At 43.4% G+C, this 26,249-nt stretch overlaps 2 protein-coding genes across 4 annotated transcripts in view; one reads left to right on the top strand and one right to left on the bottom strand.

The window, feature by feature from the left end:
* Window positions 1–1,719: 1,719 nt before the first annotated feature.
* TOMM34 (translocase of outer mitochondrial membrane 34) lies at window positions 1,720–5,744 on the bottom strand. The gene is made up of 7 exons (XM_086622918.1): window positions 5,624–5,744; window positions 5,432–5,531; window positions 5,132–5,284; window positions 4,320–4,480; window positions 3,910–4,054; window positions 3,175–3,301; window positions 1,720–2,718 (listed from the first exon to the last, which is right to left on the bottom strand). The coding sequence occupies exons 1-7, from the start codon at window positions 5,742–5,744 to the stop codon at window positions 2,620–2,622; spliced, it is 906 nt and encodes a 301-aa protein (XP_086479044.1). The 3' UTR covers window positions 1,720–2,619.
* A 114-nt stretch (window positions 5,745–5,858) lies between these two features.
* The window catches only part of STK4 (serine/threonine kinase 4), a 47,721-nt gene continuing 27,330 nt past the window's right edge, over window positions 5,859–26,249 (top strand). Inside the window, exons 1-10 of one of the 3 annotated variants that reach the window (XM_086622783.1) lie at window positions 5,859–5,953; window positions 8,618–8,698; window positions 9,551–9,679; window positions 11,834–11,948; window positions 12,483–12,647; window positions 13,051–13,218; window positions 13,785–13,922; window positions 14,529–14,657; window positions 15,108–15,161; window positions 16,979–17,165. In XM_086622783.1, coding sequence (XP_086478909.1) covers window positions 5,922–5,953; window positions 8,618–8,698; window positions 9,551–9,679; window positions 11,834–11,948; window positions 12,483–12,647; window positions 13,051–13,218; window positions 13,785–13,922; window positions 14,529–14,657; window positions 15,108–15,161; window positions 16,979–17,165 — 1,198 coding nt within the window. In that variant the 5' untranslated portion in view covers window positions 5,859–5,921. Of the gene's footprint in view, window positions 5,954–8,617; window positions 8,699–9,550; window positions 9,680–11,833; window positions 11,949–12,482; window positions 12,648–13,050; window positions 13,219–13,784; window positions 13,923–14,528; window positions 14,658–15,107; window positions 15,162–16,978; window positions 17,166–18,631; window positions 18,709–26,249 lie in introns of all 3 variants that reach the window. The other 2 variants (XM_086622785.1, XM_086622784.1) reach the window with 2 other exon arrangements.

Below are 26,249 nucleotides of genomic sequence, written 5' to 3'. Positions count from 1 at the left end.
TTGCTTTTTTTTTTTCCCAATTCTTCCTGTCACCTCCTTAAGTATGTCTTTTCCTCATAGTGGATTCCTGAACTGTGCACTATTTAGATATCTCCTTCTCACAGAGATACTTATAAAGGACTTTAATCCACTTAATATACAGGACCTTCATTTAAGTTGTTATTTCTCCCAAAGTGGAATTGGCTGGAAGCTTTTATTGTTTGTCTCCAGAGGAAAAACGTATATTTGCATGAGTGCAATGCATGTAAGTAGCTGGAATAGAATGGCACAAGTAAACTTCATTCTGCTGTTGGCTAGCTTGTTTGCAACCTCTTTTCAGGTGTAACAGGCCAGTTCAGATGTGCCTGACACCACCTCCAATGCTAGATGGCATGGCTTGGCTTGAGAAGCTCATGTATTCCCTGTAAAGCTCGAGGGAATGCAGAGAGGGGCCAGGGAACATGGGGACATCAGAATAAGCCAAAAAAAGGACATGAACAAGGACGAGGGTCTTTCAGATTTTTGTCAGAAAAGATGATGTTGGAGCTTGGATCCTCATGTATACTGGAAGACACTTGAAAGTTTTCAGAGTAGCTCCCTGGCTGAACTCTTGGGAGAAGTCTGAGGCTTTAGGGAACTGAGGCAGGTGCAGCAATGCAAATGTGAATCTGGCATCTCTAGTTTGGAATAGTTGCTGTGGCTTTTGAAAGGTATGGATGAAGACGTGCCTCTGACAAGTGCTCTCCAGCTGCCCATATGGACAGCACTACCTTTGCATGCCTGGGAAGGGTCCCGCACAGACAGCGGCACTGTTGATGGAACAGAAGGGGAGATAGGAGCAGAAGCGACCTGGGCTTGAAGTAGTATGTCTTGTTGCTGTGCCTGATCTTTGTCTGCCTGGTGGTATTGCTGGGGAAAGTCTTAGCAATGTAATTTTGTACCTTATCTCTGTTGCTGAGAGGGGAAAGAGGTGGTGCATGCTGTTGCTTAGAGGTGTTGTAATGAATTGTAGTTGAACAGTGCAGTTATCTGCCACTCTAGATAACAGATAGCTCTTAACTAAGTGAAGCAAGTCTTCCTCCTGTATTCTGTGACCTTTCTCTGCTTATCTGTGTAGTGCTGGCCTGCCCATGCCCACCCTGAAATCCATCACACTTACTTGCTAAAAACTGAGGCAAGTGCTGGTTGCAGGATCAATGGGCCGCAGTGCTTAGAAGTCAGAGTGGAGTGAATGGAGCCATTTGTGCCCCTCAGGGAGGAGCTGTTTCAAGCCCTGGCCCACTACAGCTGATGGAGTACAGACCTGGGACCTACAAAAAGCTACTTAGTGTCAGGCTATGATAAGAAATCTTTGTCTGTCTTTTAATGGCATTAAAGTGATGCCTGCTTTCTAAATTCAGTTTGGTGGAGGACCTGCCTGAAACCCTGACTGCTGGGAGAAGCAAGTAAGTTGGGAAACAAAGATATTCAAGCCCTCACTTATGGCCTAGCTTCCATCTCTTTGTCTATGCTCTAAGCAGTTGGTTCAGGTCTAGTGTTGTCCAGCATCCTGACCTACTAGTTAAAGCACTCTACTCATGCACAGTGTGCAAGGCTGACCAATGAATTGTCACTGTCTGACAGCTGGCTTCCAAAGCAAGGCACTGTACACTGACAAAAAGAGGGGACAGTATGAAGTAAAGTGGTTAAAAAAAAAGTGTTAGTTCCCCCATACCATCCATTATATAAACCACACAGCTCTAAAGTGAAAATAAAACATGGCTTTAATGAGAAATGGTTTTAACAGTTCATACAATAACTCCAAATATCTTTTTATCTACCATGTTAAGTCAGTGCCATCAATACCAGATAAGGAGATTGAAAAGTATCAACATGCATTGAAGTAGTAAGCCAGACTTCACCTGGGATGTTACTGCATATGCTCCCTCCGTAACATCCTATAGCAACTGCTCCAAAAGGCACAGAGGAGCTAAAGTGGTTTTGAAAAAATAAACAAAAAAACCCACCCCAACACAAAAAACAATGGTAAAATGCCCAAGCACCCAGAATCTGAAAGTAGTAGTGCACAGTGTAACAAGGCTTAACTTGCTGCTGTTTTAAGTGTGCAGAAAAACTAAAAAAAGACAACTGCTACTGCAAACATCTGCCCAGCCAAACTAAGCAGCAGAAACTCAGCTGAGGGCCAGCAGGCATCAAGGGGGAGAGGGAACAAGCTCGGCCCTGTGCAAGTAACTGTGCCTCTGTCACAAGAACAGCATGTGGTGCTAGGGCAACTGCAGCAGTTCCTGCAGCAACTTAAAGTAATAGCAGCACAAATGCAGCAAAACTGTCACCTGAATAAGGACAAAAAAACACCCTCTGTAGCTCTTCAGAAAGAGAAGAGCCACTTCACATGCATCTTAACCAACATGTAAAGAGTCCCTGAGGCCAATAGTTATAGGCAAGCTGACTTCAGCCAGGGAAGTTAACCTATATGCCTCTCAAGAAGGGGCATTAACTTTGATCTGTTAAATCTCAGCAGCAGTGGAAGACTGATTTCAAAACCGATCCTGCATTAAGATTGGTCCCTGTAACAACATCAGAAGCGAGAAAGCTTTCTTCTGCAGTGGAAAACAAAGCTTTCCTTGTTGCTTGGTTACCCTAGGCTCTCTTGAGTTCTTGCAGTAATCTCAGTGCAGCGGTGTTCTTTGGTTCAGTTTTCAACAAGCTCTTGACATCGGCAATACTTGATTTGTAATCCTAGAAGGAGAATATTTTTTAAGTGTTAGTACATTGAAAATGCAGTCTAGGGCTCTTGCTGCAAATTACTACCCTGAAAGGCAACTAAGCTCTATGACTGCCTCTGTATAATTGCTTAAGCCCTGTAGCGGGTTCTGAGTTCAACTCCAATGCAATAGGTCTTCCAGTACTGCCCGGATAATCTCTCAACAGACATAAAAAGATAAAGCTCAATGCAACATGTAGCTGTTTCCAGCATCTCCAGAAACTGGATCCAGGGCTAAAAAACTCACGAGATCCAACCAGCAAATAGTGATGTGAAAGGACATCCCCCCCTCAGTCCACACGCGTCTCAGCTATCTGATGGCAGATATTGTCTAGCACGCAAATGGGCTCTGAATGGCATCTCTTGCCTTGATCATGCATGAACAGGCTTGTAGTCTTAGCTTAAAATTGTTCAAAAAACTCCTGACTTACCTTCAGTTCTTTAAGTGCTTGAGCACGTCTGTAGAGTGCCTTAACGTTTTTAGGATCTAACCTCAGAGCTTCTGTGCAGTCCTGTACTGCTTCCTTGTATTGCTTCAGAGTCAGGTAACAGAGAGCTCTGCAATACAATTACCTGGTTAGAGACACCTGGCTAAAAGCAGCATCTACTGCTGCAACATACATAGCAGCACAAAGCTGGACTCCAAAACAGTTGTCAGCTTTCTACGTTACATAATCTTACTTCTTAAGCTCAAATTTGTTTCAGTTAAAAGGAGGGGAAAGAGTTTTTCAGTTTGAAAAAAAAAAAAAAGAGGATTTTTAGAGTAACCTCTCTAAAGCTGAGAACCTGCCCTTCACAGATGCAGGTTCCTAGCTATACCAGTCCAGAATATGATCTGCTTGCTGCAGCTGCCTTAGGAGTTATAGCAGTCTGCAATTTGTGGTTCATGGGGCAGACAACACTACTCAAACTAACAGAGTCCTGGCAGACAAGCATTAAAGAGAGAAATCCCTTAGCAGCCCTAAACTAAGTGTCTCCAAGGGTTTTTGCAGTACTTGATCAAAGACTGTTATACAAACTACAGGGAAGTCTGCACTTGAGGCAAACGTGTGGGTGTTTTTGTTTTATTCATTGGTTTGGGAACAGACATTAGACAGGTCTGTCAGAAGTACCATGTGGGTTTTACAAAAGGCCAAGAACTACTCAGGCAAAGAGCCAAGTAGTACCTGTTGGTGTAAGTTGCACATTCCTGGTTGAGCTTTAAACTCTCACTATACTTCTCAACTGCTTTTTTATGGTTTCCTTTCTTTACAAGTTCGTTTCCTTCTTCCTTTAGAGTTCGAGCTCTCTCTGTGTCAGCAGCAGTTTGGTCTGGAAACAGTGTGAAAGAATACAGAACACTATAAAACTGACAAGATCACCGCAGCCTCTCAAAAAGCAAATATCTCCATACCAGAGGCGAGACAGAGACATCAAAGGATCCAGAATCAACCAAAGAGGCTGTGGCAGAACCAGACCCAGGTTTCTCCAGGCCTTAGCCCCAGCTGCAGACAGGCCAAGCAGGCATGGCAGCTGCCTTTTTCATTGCCCTGCTGAGCTACAGTGCTCTGTACCTGGCCCATGGGCACATTCTCACCTGGTCCTCCCTGTGGTGCAGTTGCAGGAGGAGTGTTTGCCCTGGGGGCTCCGGCAGAAGGACTGCTCCACCTCATCTGGGCAGAAACAGGGACTGTAGGGATTGGTGGGAGCGTCTGGCGCCAGTTCACGCCATCTTTCTCCAGCAAGGCTTTAGTCATCCTGGAAGAGACAGCTGGCAGTCACCCTGTCAGTTGGACAGGCCACACAGTAGCCAGCAGGGTCACTTTCTAACCTGGCTCATGTACCAAGCACAGCGTTTCTCTACTAACCCCCTTACACACATCTGAACTAAGTTACTTCTACAGACAGGACATTAACAAAAGGAGCTTCTTCATGTCAGCAGGTCTAAAAATACCACAGGATGAGAGCTGGAACTGTCAGTGCTCAGCCGAGGGAGATGTGCGTGTCATTCCTCAGCCCGGCAAGCAATAAGTGAAGCAGACAGCTCCAGGAAGAGAAATGGACTATGGCAGCCTGTAAACCCGCTCAGCACAGGGAGGCTCAATGGACAGGGCTCTGGAGCCTGTAGTTTATTATTTGTTTTAAAACAGGCACGGAGCAAAGCAGAAACAGTCCCAGGGAATTCATTCCCAGCCCTCAACCAGCACCTTGGCAGACACCAGCAGCCGAAGGGAGCGTGGCGAGGCCTGCGCTTTGTGGGAGGCACCAGAGGCCTCACTCGCTCCATCCGTGTGCTCAGGCCCCAGCCTGCTCCGGACACAACGCCCGGCTGGCGGGAGCAGCTGAGCGAGCTGCTGTATTCCCAAACCTTCCGGCGTTACCGCCGAGAGCACCGCGCAGCAGCGTTACCTGTTGACGCCGTCGTGTGCCGCCTGTATGGAGCGGTCCACCTGCAGCGCGGTCTTGTAGTCCACATAGGCCAGCTGGTACCTCTCCAGGGCCTCGTAGGCCGCGGCCCGCCTGAGGAGGGGCTTGAGCCCAAAAGGGACCAGGTCGAGGGCGCTACAAGAGGGGAGAGAGTCGCCCGGCACGGCGTGAGCCCAAGGTGGGCGGCCGCAGAGCCCTGTCACGGCCCGGCCTCGCCCCCCGCCCCAGCCTGGCACTGGGCAGCGAGTGAACGAGCCGCCCCCCGGCCCCGCCGCCGCTCACCCGCTGCAGTCGGCGACGCAGAGGCGGCAAGCGCCGTTCTTGAGGTGGCAGGCGGCGCGGTTGGCGAGCAGCACGCTCCGCTCCTCGGCGGCGGCTTCCCCTGCGCCGGGACACAAGTGGGAGAGGTGTTCAGCCGGTCCGGCCGCTGCCCGCCCGCCCCACGCCCCCCGCCCGGCCCGAAACCCGCTGTACCTGCGGCCTCCAGCAGCGCCAGCGCCCGGGTGTAGAGCGCGGCGGCCGGCCCGTACTGCCCGCGCCGGAACTCCTCGTTGCCGGCCCGACGCAGGGCGCTGGCGCTGGGCGAGTCCGCCATCGCGCCGCCGCGCCGGGCCGGGGCCGGAGGAAGTCCCGCCCCTCTCTGCCGGGGCGGCGGGGCGGGCACTCCCCGTTGGCTTCCGGCGGCGGGCGGAAGCGGCGGCGCGGCGGGCTGTCATGGAGGAGTGAGGGAGCGAGCGAGTGGCCGGCTGACTGACCGCCGCTCCGCAGTGCCATGGAGACGGTGCAGCTGCGGAACCCGCGCCGGTAAGCAGAGGGGTGTATCCCCGCGGGGACCGGGGGCGGTGCGGTGCGGGCCGGCCGGCCCTGCTTGTCGCCGCTACGTCCCGGGGCTGAGGAGTGTCGGCGCGGGGCAGCCGGCCGCGCTGATCGGGCTCCGGCCCCGTCGCCTCCCCGGCGCCCTGCCGCTGCGCGTCGCCCCGAGCTGGCGGGCGGCGGCCGCGGGGCGGTTGGCGTTAGTCGCTTTGCGCCGGGACGGACCGGGCGGCGCCGGTAGGTCCGTGCTGTGACGGTGGTGGAGAAAGGGTTTGAACTGAGTTACCGGAGCCCGCGGAGGAGGCGCTGTCTCCGGCGGCTGCGGAAGCGCGCCCCGGTTAACAGGCTGTGCGGAGGGGATGTGCTGACCCGTGCCGGTTCCCCGGAACCGATTATTTCCCCCCGTCTCTCTTCGGGTGAGTTTCGTGCGGGTTTGCCGGCCCCCCGGTGCCGTGCCCAGCCGCGGCGCAGGGCGTGGGCGCTGCCCGGTGCCCCGCGCTCCGCCTGGTCACGGCGAGGGGCGTCGGGGCGACCTGCGCACGAGGCTGCGAGCCATGGGGCTGCGAGCCGCCGGGCTGCCGCCAGCGGGTCTGCGGGGCGAACTTGGGATCAGCTGCCGCTGGAACGAAGCGTCGGTCCGACAGAACGCGGTCGGTGGTTCGCAACTGGGACCCGGGGAGCGAACAAAGAGGCTGCCGGTCTGCTCTTTGGTGACATAGAGCATCTCTTTTTTTCGGTTTTGTTAAACAACAAAACAGCAGTGTGTCGTCTATTAAAAAAAAAAAAAAGTCTGTTTTTGTTCTGTAATTGCTTATGGCATAGTTTAACTGGAAGATGGTTCAGATTAGATCTGGATAACAGCTCAGGCAAGATCGGTTTCGTGTTTATGTTCTACCCGCGTTGTATAAACGCCCCACAAAAAAGCAGAGTGTGTCTGTGACAGCAATGGGCGTGCTGGGTGAACTGGGCAGCGCAAACTGTGCCCCTGGACTACGGCAGAAACGAGGTGGTTTGATACAAGTGCAGAAGTTGTCTGGTTGTTGTGTTTGGGTATGTGAAAACCTTTTTTTTTTTTTTTAGATAGAATTCAGGCCTCATCTTAACTTCAGCAAGAAGAATCTGCCTCTTGCATCGCCACTTTTTGGGCTCCTTAGAAATGGCGGCTTGTGTGGTCAATGATACTTTTTTTTTTTCCCCTTTTCTCCTCTTCCCACGCCCTCCTACCTCCCTATTTTCACAAGGACAAGAAACATTCTGTTGATTAACACTTATCTTTGCAGGGAAGCTAGTGACTACTTTCAGTATTTCACCACTTCCTGAGTCTGCTGCTTATATAATGTTTCCTTTGCTTCAGGAAGCCATTGTATGTACTCCATGGGTGAGCTGCTTCTCCTGTATGGCTTTTGTGCATAAACATAATAGCCAGGGTCCAATGAGTGGTTTCTCACTCTATTTCCGAAGAAATTAGGGAAAAAATTGTGTATTTAGTATAAAAATTAGCATGCCTGTGGCTGGAGTCCTGGTCTTTAACAGCAGCAGTAAGAGCTCTCAGTAGTAATTTGCTGTTGCGGGCGACCACACGTGTTTCATTTTAAACCCTGCTTGCTGCGAGGCCAGTAACTTCTGAAAACTCTGAGACTAATAAGTTTCTGTGCTTCAAAGACTTGTATGAGCTGGTTTCAGGAGTTTGGACTTTTTTTTGTTTGGGTGGTTTTGCGTTGTTTTTTGTTGTTGTTTCAGATTTTTTTTTAGTTGGTGTGGAAATGAAAGAGCGGTTGTTTGTGGGCTATTTGAATGCTGTTTGTTCAACAGCAAAATATTTTGTTTTCGGAACTTTTTTTTGTGAAGTCCTTAGCTATTTCAGGAGGTTCCTTGGTGAGCAGCTCTCCAGTGTAGAAGTGGATTGAAACAAATGTGATTGATCTTGATGCCTTGTGTATGGAATCTCCCTGAAAGTTGTGCTGGGGGCAAGGGGGGCTAAGTGAAGGATCACAGTACACAGCATGTTTTTTTCCCTAGAAGGTATTTCAGCTGACTCTTATTAGCAATGCATTTAAGAGGGATGGACCAATTAAGGTCCTGAAAAAATCAGATATCAGTTTCCCTTCCTTTCCCGCGCCCCCCCCCCCGCCCCTTATAGAATTTTCCTAGTATATGACCAGGCATACAAACTTAAGATCAAACTTCTGGTGTTAAAAATGTGCGGGTGAGATCAGTATTGCCTCCTTCCTCCCAACAAATGTATTTCACGCATATTCTAAGGCATCAGGGAAGATAATGTTCCCTTTTGCATGGCCTTAGTACGTATCTTTCCATTCAAGATATTGAACTTTCACAGATACGTTCAATAGCTGCAAGAGTCTGCAGTGCTGTGTTGGCATTTGATCACCAGTGTGTAGATCCTGAGGTGCGTTTCCATCAAGAGGAACTGTAGATTTGTGTGCCCGAACAAATTCTGTTCTCTGTGATTCTCAGTCCTCTTTTTGCTGTTGGATGCTAATGATATTCCTTGTCCTGGTCAGGTGAAATAAACTTACTTCATAATCAATTTACTTCATGCTAAGCCTTGCGTGCGTTTAAGTGGTGCTGTTTATTCTTCTGTTTCAACAAAGCCCAAAATTAAATGTAATAATTTCTCTATTCCTACATATACAGGCAGCTCAAGAAATTAGACGAAGACAGTTTAACCAAACAACCTGAAGAAGTGTTTGATGTATTGGAGAAGCTTGGAGAAGGGTATGTGTTCTGTTCCAATGTGCTCAGCGTACGTTTCTCTAAGAACAAATCTGTGTAACGGGTATGTGTTCAGTGGCCTCTGACTTTTCACTCTTGTCATGATCCTATTACTGCAAAGGTATGTGCTAACATAGTGACAGTGTTTGCTTGACAACAGAATAAAGAATTTGTTTCCCAAGAGTGTGGTGTCTTAATCCAAACAGTAGCTTACGACTTAGCAGTAGGGAGTTAACTCCAGACTGGGATTTTTCAACAGTGTATTGATAGGGCTCCGTGGGAACTTGAGAGGTTTTGTAGTTCATCCCTGGTACTTCCTGTGGAAGCTCCATGTGGTGGAAATGAACTTATGTTGCATTGTGCCACTTGGTAAGGCAGAGCAGCATGGGAATGCTCGGCAAGTGACATGTTTGCCTTCTTAAACAGTTCATTTGAAAAAACTGATTTGTAAATCTGCCTGGCTGCTGTAAGTAAAGAAGCTGGAAATAAGACAGATAATATCAGACAAGAACAAGTAAACCTCTCTGACCAGAACTTTAGTTCTTACTGATGCTCAGCTGGTACTGTATGCTGGAAAATAATTGGTTTTGGATTTGTGTGAAAGGTGATTCTAAAGCTATGGGCAGGGTAATGATGGTTAGCTCTTTTCTGACTATCTCAGTGTGCTGTGACTTATTTGTATTATTACAGTGTTTAGAAGCTAGTGGACTGGTTATTTACATTAAAATACAAAATATTTTTAGCAGCATAGTTAATTTTTTACCTGATGGCTGCATTTGCAAAAAGCAAAACCGTAACATTTACATTTTAAAAATGTCATTGTATTCAGTGTTTGTTTAATATTTTGTTTCATAGGTCCTATGGCAGTGTGTTCAAAGCCATTCATAAAGAAACGGGTCAAGTTGTTGCAATTAAGCAAGTTCCTGTGGAATCTGACCTGCAAGAGATTATAAAGGAAATATCCATAATGCAGCAATGTGACAGGTAAATATATACTGCAAAACCCATTACAGGTATGCAAAGAAAAGTATTGTCTATGATCTGGCATTTAATCAAATAAAAGCCATCATGTTGCCTTAAATGTTTTTTAAAAGGCCGGACTTGTCAAGTTACCTCGTATCAACTGAGTCATGTTAACTGAGCGTTTGTGTAGTGTTAATCCAAGGAAAGGTAAGACAACAAAAGTTTAGCTTGCGACAAGAGAGCATTAAGCTAAGTTGAATAACCTTGCACTCGCTGCTAGCAAAGAGCCGAGCAGTTCCTGCAGTTCTCCCGATGTGCCATCACTTGTTGAGCAGTGGTAACTTGATTGTGTGCTAGAACAGCAGTTCCCCTCTCCAAAGGGCCAATGGCTTCTAAGCAAGTTTTGATATGGACATAGAAAACTGTTAGAAGAGGGTTTTTTGGTTTGGATGAGAGCCACTAATGCATGACTGCTCTTGCATGTGCATAATCTCCGTGCGGTCATCTGCTTGGGTGGCAGAATTGTCCTTCCTGGCCATTTTCTGCCTGTGCAGGTTCTAGTGCGGTACAAGCTGTCTGCTGATCTGAGCATCCCCAGAATAACTTGCTGGCAGCTCTGCGGGCTGATGGTTGGCTCTCTGGGTTGTCTTTGCATGTTTCTTATGGGAAAAGATGTTGTGATAACTTAGCTAATGAAGAGCTCAGGGGTGTGGAAGACCTCCTCTCAAAGTGTGTCCTAGGCTGAAAGTTTAAAATATGCTAATTTCTTCTGGTATTATGAATTTAGCCTTAAGAAACACTGCTTTGGTGGACTTCAGGCATGGAAAACCATTTAAAGTAAATTACGTTGGTAATATAAAACTATTGATGCAAGGATGTACTAGACCTTGTTTCCTTTAAGATAATGAGGGATAGCAGAGGAGCCTTAAAACATTCATCAGTGAGTGCAGTTTTGGGTGGGTTTATACTAATCATGTGACAGGATAAATATGCTATGACTTTCTGGTAAGAGAGCTAGCTTCGTGGAATACCACCTAGCTCCCAACTTTGCCCAAAGTGGTAATAAATACCTCGACCCTGTGTGTATAGGCTCGCATACTGGGTGAAGATCCCCTCTTTCTGGACAACACTGTGGTCCCAGTCACTTACTCTATCACGCTTCACTCTCACTATCTTTAAATGAAGGTAACTGCTGGCAGACAACAGAATGTAACTTGGAAAGAATTTGTTCGTGAAAATCCTTACTGTGTAACTTGGAAAGCGTTACTAGACGTCTCTTAAATTAATATTAACAGTGTAAGGCGTAAAATGAGACCTTACAGTTATGAACAGCAGAGGGAGTGAATCACTGGAGCATCACGTTTTCTGTGCAAGCATTAAGGGACGCTGTGCAGTGTGACTATTTCGCTAGTTTTTCATTACATTCATTAGAAGGTGCTCAGAATAGCTCAAGTGCACTTTTGTTCCTTAGCTCCATTCCCACAAAATCAGGAACAGTCTGTCTGTTAGTTTTCTGCTTTACCTTCTCCAGAGGACAGATGGTTATTCTGATCAATATACTTTATTAGGTTTTGCTTTGTGGGCAAAGCAGATAGCTGTGAGAGGCAGTCTTAGGTTGTACTGGATTCCTAAAATACATCCTGGACTAAATTGTAGAAACAAGTAGGTGCATCTGGTAGTGGGGGAACGTTCCTCTTAATGAACATGACAGCTATTTTCCAGCAAACTTTGGACCTTATTTAATGTTTCCATTTGGTTGCAAGAATCTCTGCAGCAGCTTTGCCAGGGACTGCTATGGTCTGTTTCCCATTCCCTTGTCTTGCCTTCTTGCTTGCCACACCACTGACCTTGTAATCTGGTTCAGGGAGCTAAACCAGATTGAAGGCTAATATCTCCTTATTTCTATATCATTTCTTTTCAGAAAGTTTAGCTCCCTGAACTGACTTACTGACAGGTCAGATGAGCACCACTGTGGGGAGGAGGCTTGGCAGGACTGCAGAAGCCCTGTGCAAGATCAGGCTGTTTTGGAATATTTTTGATCAGGGTTTCGGTGGCACTTCAACTCTGAATTTCTAAAACATACTTAGGGACTCTGCAGTGTATTGTGCTTATTCAGTTATGCTGGTTACTGGTATTTGACCCTTTGTTTTCTTCTCCTTTTTTCACATTTCATAGTCCTCATGTGGTGAAATATTACGGCAGCTATTTTAAGAACACAGACCTGTGGATAGTCATGGAATACTGCGGCGCTGGATCTGTGTCTGATATTATTCGATTACGAAATAAAACTGTACGTCCTTTCTCCTTTGAATGTATGAAAAGGAAATATGGGTGTCTGGCAGCTCAAGGAAGCTGAATAGTTTGGGCATAATTCTCAGTGGTCAATGCCTGACACAACCATTGGCCATAACTTGAGATGCAGGTTCTTTGTTCCTCCGAAAATGAGAAAACTGATTGCATCGATCGAGTTTTGGCTATCTGGATAATGTAATGGCTGGAGCAGATGTTTGTTAGCTTTCCTGAAAACTGAGCCCAATTCCAAATAACAGACTCTACTTTGCGTTACTTTGGTTATTGCAGGATGAGAATTACTAGCTGAGAAAGAGTTATGGTATGTGAATTATGGTACGTGTGTACGTATGCTGATTGTAAGCTAACTCTACTACATAATGCTGCAAGTGGCTAACGAATTTCCTATTGGAAGGCAACCTTTAGTGAAAGCAATTAAATGGCAATTAGTGATTGTCAGGAAAACGTAGACCGAAACACAATAGTGTTACATCTCAGCAACTGAGAGGTTGGCAGTAACTCTTCTTTTCTTTAGCTCACAGAGGAGGAAATTGCTACAATAGTGCAGTCAACACTGAAAGGACTGGAGTACCTGCATTTTATGAGGAAAATACACAGGGACATCAAAGCTGGAAATATATTGCTAAATACAGAGGGACATGCTAAACTTGCAGATTTTGGAGTGGCAGGACAACTTACAGTAAGTAAAACCAAGACAGTTGGGTACACTTCAGTTTATCTTTCTGACCTGTATGTGAATATGACGTGCTTGTGGAGACTTTGAGAAATTGTTTGGTTTTTAGCACTTTACATCAATATAATGAGATGTTAAACCAGCAACAGATCAGAGCAGGGTTTCCTCTGTGGAAGCTGTTTTACCTAAGTAATGGTTTGCAATAGCATTTGCTATTTTCTTCAGGATACTTGTAACTTCTGTAAGCACATTTCAATTCCTCTTTGCAGCCCTCTGTATGTGACCCATGCTGAGTCTAATAATGTGAGTGTGTGCAAATGAAAGATAATTAGGCTGATAATTCATTAATGAATGTTTATGGCTAATACTGTTGCCGTTGTCTGAATCTTTATCCTGCTTTTCTTCTCAGGACACCATGGCAAAGCGGAACACAGTTATAGGGACCCCATTTTGGATGGCTCCAGAAGTGATTCAAGAAATTGGGTATAATTGTGTTGCAGACATCTGGTCCCTGGGAATCACTGCAATAGAAATGGCTGAAGGCAAACCACCATATGCAGATATTCATCCTATGAGGGTAAGGATTGTGGCCTTTTAAAATGTAGTGCTGTATGCAAAGGTTTTGCTATTATAGCTGGCTGAATAGCATTCAACATGCCATCTTGCTTATAATTTAGAGTAAATGATTTTTTTTTTCTGTCAGTTCTTTCTCCTGTTGATTAAATGAAAAACAGATCTTTGAGAAGGAGAATCTGCATAAGAAGGAAAATCATGATCCTCTTCTGTTAAGACACAGCTACAGCTCCCTGTGGGTGTGAAGAAACATATTTTCAGCTTTATTATCCAAAGCTTTTTTTTTTTATGCAAGAACAAATTTTTAAGACTTAAAAATGGCAGATTCACACCATTTGGAGCATTTAACGGCTCAGACAGAAGTGGAAGCACCCAGAGAGAAAAGTCTGATTTCTTGCTACTTGATTCCTGTGAGCAAATTTGTGTATAATATTGGCACAAACTCTTTAGCAGCAACAAACTTGAAATGTCTATTATTCACGTACCAGTGTGCGTTTGTCTGTATTTATGTTGTGTTGTTGGAAAGCTTTAAACTTTGTTTGGAAATCTGGAATATTCTTCTGTTTTCAGGCAATTTTCATGATTCCTACCAATCCACCTCCGACATTCCGGAAACCAGAGCTCTGGTCAGACAATTTTACAGACTTTGTAAAACAGTGTCTTGTTAAGAGCCCGGAGCAGCGTGCCACTGCAACACAGCTTCTGCAGGTCTGCCTTTTCTTACAAGAACTAAGCTCTAGAGAAGGCTTGCTAGGGTAGGCAGTGCTGCATGTTCTGTTGATATGTTGGTTTCATTTCTCGCTGCTCCTGCTCACTACAGATTTTACTTTTTAGTATCTGATGTTAAAAATCTTGCACTCAACTTCAGCTTTTCAGTTCTTCTCTGAGAACCAGTATAACATCAACTTCCTACCTCTGTCTTCTCTGGGTTGTTTTTTTTTTGTTTGGCTTTCGGATTTTTTTTTACTTTCAGATTCTCACCAACACTGCCAAGAAACTGCCTTTAAAACACTAAAAAGGGGAGGCTAAATGAAAATGATTGCTCAGCTTAGCTAAGCTGCTAAGGAAAGAAATGAGTAGAGTTGTGGGAGGGGAATGAGCCCAAGGTCTCATAGCAATAATGCCTTTGGAACATGATCTTGTTTAGCGGGTGGGAGGTCTCCCTCCTGTGTCAAACAGAAGTATTGGATTTTTACTTTAGTAATGTATTGAGTCAAACCTTGATTTTGATTGGAAGTAGGCCATAGCAACAGTTTTTTACGGTTATAGCTTGGTTTGGATGCAGTGCTTATTTGTTTTTAAAATACTTCACAGCATCCATTTGTTAAAAGTGCCAAAGGAGTGTCAATTCTGCGAGACTTGATTAATGAAGCAATGGATATCAAGCTGAAACGTCAAGAGGCACAACAGCGTGAACTAGATCAAGATGATGAAGAAAATTCAGTGAGTATTTAATAGCAACGGTGTACGAAGCCCAAACTCTTGTTCCTTTCATAAGGCTTAGCCGCTTTGGTTTTTAATTTTGCAATATTTTGTCCAATTGCTCATGGAGTTGATTTAGTTCTTGAGTTTCCTACTTTATGACTACTTAACCTGATGCTTGGTCCCTGCTCAATCTTTATATTTATATTTGAGTGGGATAGCCAACATGTATGGCTTACTGTTTAGCTTAAGAGTGTTGCTAGAGACCTCTGACTGAATAGGTCTACAAAGCAGAGTATGCAAAAGACTCGATACATTTTCGCAGTTGGATTATATGATTTATGCAGTAATGAGATTTTTTTCATTGTAGATTCAGGTTCTAGACTGCTCTCCTAGTATAAAATAATAATATCACCTGTGATGCACTATGGTATAAGTATGTTATGTTGTTTTACTATCGTTGTGCTTTAGAATCCCCCTTATAGACCCTTTCTACTATACAAGAGCAACCGACAGAAACCTGAGGTGAGGGCATGACAAGTGTTCAGGGGATTGCTGTGAATTTTTCGGGCTCCTTGTTTCAGTGATAACAGCATGTGAATATGGAAAGCATGTTGAAAGCTGCTTTTGAGCCTCTGCCTGCTTCAACCTGAATAAATGAAATGGGCAAGAAAAGGCATGGTATGCCAGTCCTTATCAGAGGTTAGACTTGAATAGCATGGTCCACAGTCTCTATGCTGAAGATGTTATTCATCTAGTTTTCCAGTTTAGGACCTCCTATTTATTCAGTGTGGAAGTAACTTTATTGGTCATGTTGCAGTGATGTTGACTCTAAGGGTGTTGTCCTTACCCTCTGTCCTTCGCTTCTGACTGATCTGGAGTCACGTTGCTGACAGATGATGTCTATGTAGTGGAGTTGAGTGGTCTCTGTCAGTGTGTGCACTTTCCTGAAGCTTCTGTGCTCTGTATCTGCTAGCAGAAAAGTGTTCCCAAGCACTTCCAACTGCTTTGGAAGCTTCTGCTGTAGTCCTTTGTTAAATGATGTGTAGCTAACAAATTTATTACTTCCTCTCACGTGCTCATCTCCACATAAAATTACTTCTCCATTAATATCTCATGTAGTTTTCTTCTCCTTTTGCTATCGGTTTTGAGGTTGGGAAGTAAATTATAAAGACACTCTTGACAGAACAAATAAAATGCATGGGACACCAGAATGTGGAGGGCTGTGCTTCTTTCTTTCAGTGACATTGAGATGGAGTATTACAGCTTGATGTGCGAGACCTGTGCTTTCCCTCTAGCACTAATACAGATCAGTAAGCCTGTGGGCACACATAAAGAACTCTGAACTTCATCCTTATGATAAAACATGAGCATCTCATCCCAGGTGAGATGCCTAGAAACTCTACTGTAAGCCTGGGATGTAACTTCTGTTGTTGTAGCTGGGTACCTGGTCCACATTTCCAAGAAACTAAATACATTGCGGAAATTTTGACCTCATTCTTCATGAAATCCTAGTCACAAGTGCTTAGTGAAGCACGCACCACCTAATGAAACTACTACCTCTGGCTAATGCAACTATCTGCCAGGAAGTTCTCCTACCAGAATTTGTTTCAGGAGCTTATGTTTTCCTACAGTCAGTCTCTTAAGCCTTAACAGCAAAATTTCAGACTTCTATAATATTAATACATTTTTCCTATTAATACCTATTAATTCATTAACAAATGAAAAGATAGGAAACAATTTTCATCTGAAAAAAATGTTTATTTCATTCCACTTTAAAGATTTGCAAATTCAGGTCATTTTTCTTTCGTGCTTCTGAAGTTTATAGCAAGTAAAACTACCTAAATGTTAAAGACAGACTCCTAAAAAATAGAGCAATCCTTTTTCTTCGGTGTGCCACATGCACTCCAGACTTAGACCTGTTGCTGTCTAATAACTGACGACTCCTCAGTGAACTGTACCATTTGACATGGTGGTTTAGGTCAACTGTTAAAACTGACAACGTGAATAGAAACACTACTGGCTGAGTGAGTATTGTGATCTACTCTTAACAGACAGATCACCTGGTCAGAAATGAGGTACAGATTGTATTGAGAAGCTTCTATTGATTAATTATCTGTTCTCTTATTTATCACACTGGCAGAAAAGTATGAAGACTTTTCATTACCTGCTTGGAGATGACAGGGAGAGAACTAAGTGCATAAAATAAAATGTCGTTGGCTTCCATGTGTATTTGTAAAAATCGCTGAATTAGTAAGACTTGCTCGTGTCCTTGAATACAGCCACTCTTCATAGGACTTCACCACCATCAGTAAAAATGTATTTACGGTGTCCTTGCACAGGAAGAAGATGAAAATGATTCGGGTACCATGGTGAGGGCAAGCGGAGATGAAACTGGTACTATAAGAGCTGTCAACACGATGAGCGATGGAGCCAACACAATGATAGAACATGATGGCACCTTGGAATCCCAGTTGGGTACAATGGTCATAAACACAGAAGAGGAAGAGGAGGAGGGCACCATGAAAAGTAAGAAAACGTCTTTAACTTCTAGAAAATTACTTAGGACCTAATGTGGGCTATGATATGTATTCCCAGCCTTTGATATTTTTGGTAGTTTGTTGTGATGTCTTTTGGTTGTAGGGAGCTAAAACTCTTAGGTCAATGCCCTCTGGCAGTAGAGAAGAGAGACGCTTTCTAGGTCCAAGTTTCAAGCCATTCTTTTTAGTCTTGTGCTAACTGGTATAACTGGTGAGTTGTGCACAATTTCCACAAGCTTCTGTGTTGATTGAGTAAGATCTGATTCTAGCTAGTATGATTTTGTTGTTGTTCTTTCTTTTTTGTCTGTTTGTCTGTTTCACAGAACGTAGAGGAGGGAGGCCCTAGCAAAGGGATAATCAAAAGAATTGTGTTGCTTTAGGAAGTGATCTGGCTGTAACCTGGCATCTGGAAACAGCAAATCTGTTTCAGAGCTGATGCATCAAATTAAAGGGTTACATGTATGAAATGACAAATGTCTTGCACGTTTCAGGCACAGCAAGGCACGCAGTGGGGAGGAGGCAGCATCTCTCTGGGCTTGCGTGTTTCTTTAGTGTTACCGTAGGGACAACTGAACAAACTGTGTGTTGCTGTTCTGAAACATTCAAGTTGAAATCTGTTCCACTCTAAAATAGAAAAGCTTACTAAAACTACAAGCCTCGTCATAGGATGTAAGATTTAAAATGATGTGACTTTGATCCTTGATAGTCTGTGGAAGACCTCACTGCTTGAGCTGGAAAAGGGTTAAAAAAATGTTTGTTTCAGTAAAGAAATGGCAGAGAGAGCCTCCCTGGAGAAGTATGACGAGAAGAAAAAGAATCTTTTCTCAATTATGGATTCTTGTAGAAATCCATTCCCACCGATTGGGTAGTCTCGACAGTGTTGAGGCAGAGGTAGTCACAGATGACTCAGCTGGCCAGCACCTGTGTTTGTTCAAGGGCTGAAGAAAGTGCTGAGAAGGGGGCTCAGCAGTAGTAAAACATGACCATCATAGGCAAGGCTTGTTCTTTTGGCTCTTGCACTGCTTCCTTGGCTATCTGGTTTTGAGCCTTTAGCTACTGTGAGAGAGGAAAAAATTCTCAACTGGAGTTTGGAAAAATCCTGTTCTCAGGAATTTCTGTGTTGAAAACTTCGGTGTGGGGGCCCTCTAGAGCTCGTGGAAAGATACTGTTTTCAAGAGCGAAACTTCAGCAGAACCTGTTTGAAGTTTTCTGAGCTTTGGCAAGCACTGATTCAGCACATTAAAGCCGGAGGTATCAGCCCATGTAGCAGCTTGTGGCAACAAAGACGGTGGAGTAGTGCCATGGGGTTTTGTGGAACAAGGTAGCTCTAGCAAGGAGACGGATGGATGCTTAGAGTAGCTAAAAGGTCACCCAAAGTGGGACGTGTTAACAGACTTAAACCAAATGAAGTTGCAGGTTTTTTACACATAGACAACACTGCTAATTTCTCATCAGCGGTGTGTACTGTTCCATTTCATGGTTCACCATAACAGAAGTTTCACTGTCTGGTGTTCCTGCGCTGGCTACCAAAGGTGTGTAAGTAAAGTGCCTCTCCAGTTTATCCTCCTCTGTTTAACGTGTGCTTATCTTCTCACCATCCTTTTAAGATTGCAGCGCTTGTAACTCAAAAGCATCTAATGAAGCTCCCCATGAAGTAGTGTACAGAGCTTTGAGGAGATGCCTTTGATAACACCTCTTTTGCAAGGACATACGCTCATTTTGAGTAGAGTAAGTTATGTCTTTAACATAGCGTGGTGTCTAACCTCAAGAGGGAGCTCCAGAACAAGCTCTCAGAGCTCTAGGGCTCAGTGACTTGAAAGTCCAGTTTTTATTTTAAAGCCTCCTTAGACTTCAGACTTTGTGAAAACGCTCCATTCTTCAACTGCTGCTGTATAGCAGTGGTCAAAGCTGAGTATGTGGCAGAAGTGCTTGAGCAGCTCTGCCTTCTGGAGGAAGCGTTTTGAGATCCCGGGTGGAGGTGATGTTTGACCCTGGTCCCGCTTTCCTGTCGACAGGTTCAACACAGCAGTATTTGGTGAAACCCAGCTGCACTCAGCACTCTGTGCTGCAGGTTGTGCTGCATTGTAATAACCTGATTCCAAGAAACCAGATGTTAATGAAAATGATTGTACCAGACTAAAGCTTAACTTTTCCTTAACATCTTATTTTCCTCCTTCCCTAGTAGCATAATGCTGAAATTCTGGCTGCTGCACAGACAGTTCTGTGTTTGTTTCTTGGATGCACTGCAGGGACAGTGTCTTTGAGCAGCTTGCCCTTCACATGAATTGCCTATAGCTCAATTTTTCAGCTTGCCATTTCCATATTCATGTTCTCTTAACAGGCAGTTAAATTGATGTAAGTGTAACGCTCATCAGCCTGCTGCAGAACTCTCCAGTGCAAGTTCTTTTTGTCATCTTAAATATAAATGTAATAATGCTGTTTGGAAACCACTGAGTTTGAAGAGGCTTCATTGATTCATATTTTTAAAGAAGTCTATATTTCATTTGGCAGCCTGTGTTATGACTCACAATTAAACTTGTTTTAAGTCAGTAAAAAAGTTTGGATTTTTTTTCTTCCATGGCATTAGTAGGAGAATTTAGCTTTCCTAGATGTCTGGGGCTTTTTAACTGCAGGCTTCTGAGCTAGTGGTCTAGCCCTTCCCTAGCCTTTATAATTTAAAAAAATAAATCTGTCTCCTCACCAGATTTGGTTTAGTTTTGCTTCTTTATAATGTAAAAAGTGTTTACAGGACATTGAAATACAATGCTTTAGACAGTTATCTTAGAAATCTCTGTTAAACAACTTCCAATAGCGTTGAAAGTGGTTCTTGCATAAATCAATTCATAGCTTTTTAGGCTCAGAGGAAAAATGTTATTAAATTCCAGTATCTTACATTGTAGGGGAAGTTTTGCTTTGTAGTCAATTGAACTGTAATTTTGTTTGCTTGAATTCTTTCATTTGCTTGGCTTTTTCCTGGGCACTCAATATAAACATTCGGGCAGCATTAAAAATGTCACTATGACATTCTGTTACGCTGTGTTTCGAAAGCACTCAAGTGATTGCCTGAAACCGCAGATACTAAATTGCACTGCGACACATTTTACTTATAAATCGATTGCTAACAGATTACTTATGGATTGCAGTTAAACTATTCCAGGAAAACTTTGGAAGCAGCTGAAGAACTATAGATGAACAATCATTTGTAATAACAGACATTTCCATTGTGCTTGAGAGCTGGAATAACTTTTGAACTCTGAATATGTCTGAAATAATTTTTTTTATTATTATTTTTCTGTAAGAAAATACATAGTGCTAGTACATAGTGCAACATTTTTTACTATTTCTTTGCTTTTTCTGCTCTATTTGCTGTAGGTCTTCAGATAGTGGAAACTTGGCATGGGTTTGTCACTTCGTGGAACATAATTTCATAATAAACCAGATAAACATATTGCCTTCCTTGGACACTGCAATACGATCAGATCCAAGTGAAATAGGATCTAGTTTGTCTGTAGTACTATCATCTGTACTATTTTCTATGTTAAAGTGCCTCTTGCTTGTTTAAGCACCAAATGAAACAACACTGGAGAATGTAGAACTGCCAACAGTGGTGTGAGCTGGGCTGTCTGGTTTTCGGGTTGAGATGAATGAGGGATTTGGAGAGGGTGGAAGGATTGTGGGTGTGGGGTGTTTGTTAACGTGGCACGCGTTCAGCAGGGCGTCTGGTGCAGACGTAGACCAGAAGCTCTAATAACGCCGTTGCCTCTACCTTGAGAATGTAACGTGCAGGTAAAAATTCTTAATGGTTTGTGAATGTGTAAATAAAAAGTTCTAGGCTTAATTATTGTAATACACTTAGGGGTCGTTTGGATTTTGTTATGCTTTTATCATGTCCACACTGCTAAGTGAGCTTGTGTCTTTTTAGAAAGATATTTCCCCGTTTGAGGGGAGATTGAGTTTCATTAGCAAATTGAGTGAGCCGAGATGCAGACTGGGCAATTCCCTATTAGAAAAATGATTCAGAGTAAGCTTTTTAGTCTCGGTGGCTTTGTGAGACATCCAGTGGGTGACTCGTAAACCTAAACCAAAGAAGTGTTACTGCCAAGACTCAGGAAACTTTTTGTCTCCACTAATTAACCTGTAATTTTTCATGCAAAGCAATGACTGTAAAAGCTGAAACGTGAACATCAGAATGAATATAGATGGCAGAAAGTTTGTGATTGCATTAATATTATAATTGAATAAAATGTTAGTGGTATGTAGCCGAGATAGCTATAGGTGGTGTAGTATCAGTAGTTGTCCAAAAATATGTAGCTCCAGGTTATCCAAACAGCTAATGCAGGTACTGTAGAGAGTAGCTCCACATTTTGTCAGGATTTACATCACGTGTATGTCAAAGATATTGGCTGTGTTTTGCCTCGGTTTTATTTCACAGACAATAGCTCTTCGTAGCAGCTTCCCACTACTTAGTGTTATTAATGTCCAGTGGTACATTTCTGGGTTTAAAAGAAATCGGTCCATTTAGGCATAATTGGACCATAAAACACGCTTAGCGTTATGCATTTAAATAACACACTGTTTATAGAAACACCTACATCGATTAAATTCTTCTCGAACTGTAAGAAGCATTATTCTGCCAGTCTCGAGGTGTGGAGAATATAAATCTTCACAGATAAGTCTTCCAGCTGTGTTACTTTCTGACTTCTATCTTGATAGCAGCCTCGCTGCCAAACTTGACATAAGCAGTGGCCAGCACAGTTTAAGAATATCAAGTTGTGTGGACAAGCAGACAGTGTTTTTGAGTGATGGGAGGAGCTGTATATGGTGTTGTTTTGATGTTGGGTTTTTGCTGTGGGTTTTGTTTTTTCTGTTTGAGTAGTGGTAGGCTACAGGGCTCCTGTGCAGTGCGTTAGCAATTGAGATGGTGGTTCTGTGCAGACTGAAGCAGGAAAAAATGCCCGAGTTCTAAGTTGGATGTTTGTCCAGCTTTGGTTGTCCTGAATATTTGACAAAGCTTTAATGCTAAGACAAAGTTAATAATATGTTAATATTTATATTTTCAGAGACACTGAAGTTGGAGAAAGTAGTGTATGTGTTCAACACAGCTATTTTTTGCTGATCCTAACACTTCAAGCACCCCTGCGTTTGGAAGGGGATTTTTTTTTTTTTCTGGACAGAAGCATTGTCTTGAGGAAGATGGGAAGTATGACTAATAGTCATAAAGGAGGCAGTGTATTTCAGGAGACTCAACCAAGAGACAGAGTAGTAATAAATCACTTAGTAAGTCTACCTCTGTACCATATGCATGCATATATTTGTGCGTACAGGCAAATTGTAACCTGTCTGTCTCTTTTAAGAATAAACTCACTTCCTACTGGATCAAAATAAACCCTGGAGAAGCTTTCGTCCTGAGCAGGAATAAGGAAAACTCTATAAATTCTGCAATTATGGAACTTCAGAGTATAAGTTTAAAACCAAATTCATTTTTACCAGCAGATTTTTCAAGCTTCAGGGAAAAAAAATGTTCATTGCCGTGTTGTTCTCTGTTCTCCCTAGATAAGCAAATGAGTTTCCGAGTTACGAATAGAAAGGGTGTTAGCAAATGCTTACTTGGTTATATGCCATTTGGGGAGCCTGAGCTGTTGCCCACAGCGTGCTGGACCTGAAGACTGCAGCCCTGTTGATGAGGTTGCTTCTCATTAAGATTCATCAGAACCTGAGCCAGATGATGCAGGTTATGAAACGTTCACGTTTTTCCTGATGCACCTTCACATCTCGCTGTCTGTGTCACACTGTAGTTGCTGGACTAAATTAGCAATTCAAGCTAGTAAGGTGAAAGACATAGGTGTCCACTGAAAATTTTTGATGGAGAAAGAAAGCTGCTATATATTTATAATATTTTCTGAGTTTTTATGTAAAAGAGATCCAAAAGGAGGTAACCTAGTCTTAAACATCTTTCATTACTGTGAGGATTTCCTCCTCTTTCAGAAAGAGTCCTCAGTTACGTATACCACAGCTCTGAATGAGTGTTGGTACTCTTTTCCTTAGATGACTTTGATGTGTTATATTCATTAAAAGAGATTAGTTAGCATACCTAGCATTGATTTTTATGGTCATTTAGGAGCTCCTTCTTAATTGCAGGACCTGTCAGGTACGTTCTGCTTTGGTTTAGTTTGAGATAAGCCGTAATTATGGGAAGACTTGTCCTTGTAATCTTCAATAGATATAAAGTGTTATGTGGTGTGCTTTTAATGTGAGGAAATCTCAGCTTGTGTTGCCATGGGGTGAATTCATTAATGGTGGAGCACTTTTTGCTCTGGTTGAATAAATTGGCATCTCTCTGCTCTGCTGCATAAAATGACTCAGTCCTGTTCATACTGTACAAATTATGCTGTCCAGCTGCTAAAGTTCATCTGTGATCTCTAAGAAATAGCCTGAAGCAAATAAAACTGCAATTCCATTTGAAATTTAATATTAATGAAGTGTTGCTTGCACATAATCATCAGGCACTGTTTTGTGCATCCTAAATACATGTGCATTTGAGGTCTTAAAGTTACATAATTCAATCTAAAGCAGACAGAGAGAAGTTTACTAAGCCTGTTATGTGAGAAGTCAGAGAAAGATCTATGCTTGTTTAAACCACCCAAATGAAAGATGACATTGGATATTAGAAGTCTTTTTAAAAAAAAATAAAAATAAAAATTAAAAGGAGCAAGGAGGGAGGGTGAACACTCTCGAGGATTATGGTTTGAATGCCGAAGAGCTGAGGCTCGCTCAAGAACGAGTGCGTATACGCTGGCTACCCATAAACTTCAGACTGGAAATGAGAGGGTTTATAACTCCAGGAGAACAGCAAGCCTGTCAACAGCAAGGACAAAGCAAACCACTTGCTTTGCAGTAGATCTTGATCCCTCTGTGAAAGGGCCTGTCTAATCTTGTATATGATAGCTGAAGATTGTGCTGTGTGTCCCAGGGGATCATTCTGGCCTTATGTCTGACAAAAGGCAGCGATAGCTCTGCTTTCTTTAGAGTTTACACGAGTGCTCTTCACTGCATCTCTGCAGAGCTGTTTTGAGCCCCTGCTCGCAAGGGTGCAACTTCCTGAACTTTGTGCAGGTCATTCGTGATACTTTCCTAGCACAAGTCAACTTAAAAATTTTTGGTTTTGTTGCTCCTGGCACCTCGTTCTCATAAACACATATTCTCCAGAGCTGGGGCCAGTTGTCTTTCTAAAGATTGCAGCCTCCTAAAATCTCAGCAAATACATATACATGTATGAAGTATCTCATTTTAGTTTGATGTTGCTGATGTAGTAATTTGATCACTTCATTGCTGTTGATTTACATTACCTTCTTTGTAGATGAATTTGTAGCATGATCTCCTGACTGTTCCCAGCCACAACCCTAGCTCCAGTTTTTGTGGTGTAAGGGAGGAAGTCTCTCACTGTGACTTCAAGAATAGGTATTTTAAGTATTAACTGACTTGAGTAAAGAGCACACAAAAATGTATTCCTGTGGTTATCTTTTTCATGACAAGCTTTATGACTCTAGAATTCACCCTAGGTAGATAATAGCAGTCTCTTGAAAGAGAAAAGAATAACAAAACAAGGTTTCTTCTGCTGTCAAGTTTGAGTAGAGAAGAATAATTTTAGAGAAAAGCAGAAATTCTAGTTTCATTACTCAGCAAGCTTGTACAGATAGATAGAAGGACTTTGTAAATCCCACTTCCCTTTTGAAGGCATCCTTTGAAGCTCATGAGCTTCTGAAAATTTTCAGTTGTGAGAACTAATTTGACAAAATTGACAAAACGAGTGCTTTGATTTCTGGGACTAGATGATACTGAGTGATCTAGTTTCATGGATATTCTGGTTTTACAGATTTCTGCTGGCAAAAGTAGTAAATTTCTTGCTGATTTAATTGACTTTGCTGTTTTTTCTTATCATTCCACTTTCTCTGCAGCATCATATGGCAATAGAAATGTCTTGAAGGCTTTCCACACCACCTTTGTCATCTTTTGCTTGGTGTAAGGAGGTCTGTACACTGCACTCAGCCACTAAGGCTGACCTCTTGCATTCCCTCGAGTATTCAGACAGGTGATGTTTTTTGGGAAGGAGGACATTGTTGGTTTAGTTTTTTCCTTAAAACTTGCCGTTGCTGTAGCCTAGCAGAGGAGACGACCTGATACGCTGAGGCCACTGGCTGTTGCTGCTGTTGCCTCGCTGGCTTCTTGCAGTGCCCTGCCTGTATCTGTCAGTTGTCCTTCAGCTTGTCTGGGCTGTTTGTGCTTTGAGTAAGGACTGTCCCAGCTGGCATGGTACCACATGCAGTTGGACTTTGCTTTCCAGTGCTGAAAGGGTGTTAACTGAGGTAGTAAACTCCTTTAAAAATCAAAATCTAAGGGGATATTTGTTTTCCACAATTTACAGCAATCTCTACCTTCGGACCCACCAGTTTCACACCCTTGTTCTCTCACATGATGATACTGATGTTCTTACACTTTTCCAAACACGACACTATACCAGGCAGCACTTGTGAGTTTTCCGCAGAGGTGGTCGGCTCGTCACCGCAGGCGGGCTGCACGAGGAGCGGTCCTCCCCGCGCCTGTGGCTCCGCACAGCTTGCCCAGACCTGCAGTTCTGCAGTCAGCTGGACCGGCTCCAGCAGAGCTGTGGTCTTCCATTTGCGTAATTAATACAGCTCCTAAAAAAGATGACTGCGTATCTAAATGGTAGACCGTTAATGGCTCCAGGGAGCTCTCGTGGCTCATCCTTACGAGCAGTCCTTCAGGTTCCAAAATAAATGCATGGTGAAGCCTTTCTTGCCACCGCAGAGTGACCTTCTCATAAAAGGCTCTTTTCTGCCATGGTTGTGATCTCACTTTCTGTCAAATGTTCATATTTTAGTCTAACCCTATAAAACTAGGAAGTTAAATGCTTTTTGGCACAAATACGTTTAGTGCGGTGTCATCTTTCAGCAGCATCTGCTTCTGCAAATAGCAGTGATCGATTTTTGTCTTCAGCTGCCTGTTATCAAAATCTTAAAGATATAGCGGTCTGATTCTTGTGCCGAATTAATAG

The sequence above is a fragment of the Tauraco erythrolophus genome, chromosome 18 (assembly GCF_009769465.1).
Source record: "Tauraco erythrolophus isolate bTauEry1 chromosome 18, bTauEry1.pri, whole genome shotgun sequence".
In the NCBI taxonomy this organism is placed as follows: Eukaryota; Metazoa; Chordata; class Aves; order Musophagiformes; family Musophagidae; genus Tauraco; species Tauraco erythrolophus.
Note: the sequence above shows the minus strand (reverse complement) of the source record. Positions and strands in the feature narration are given on the sequence as shown.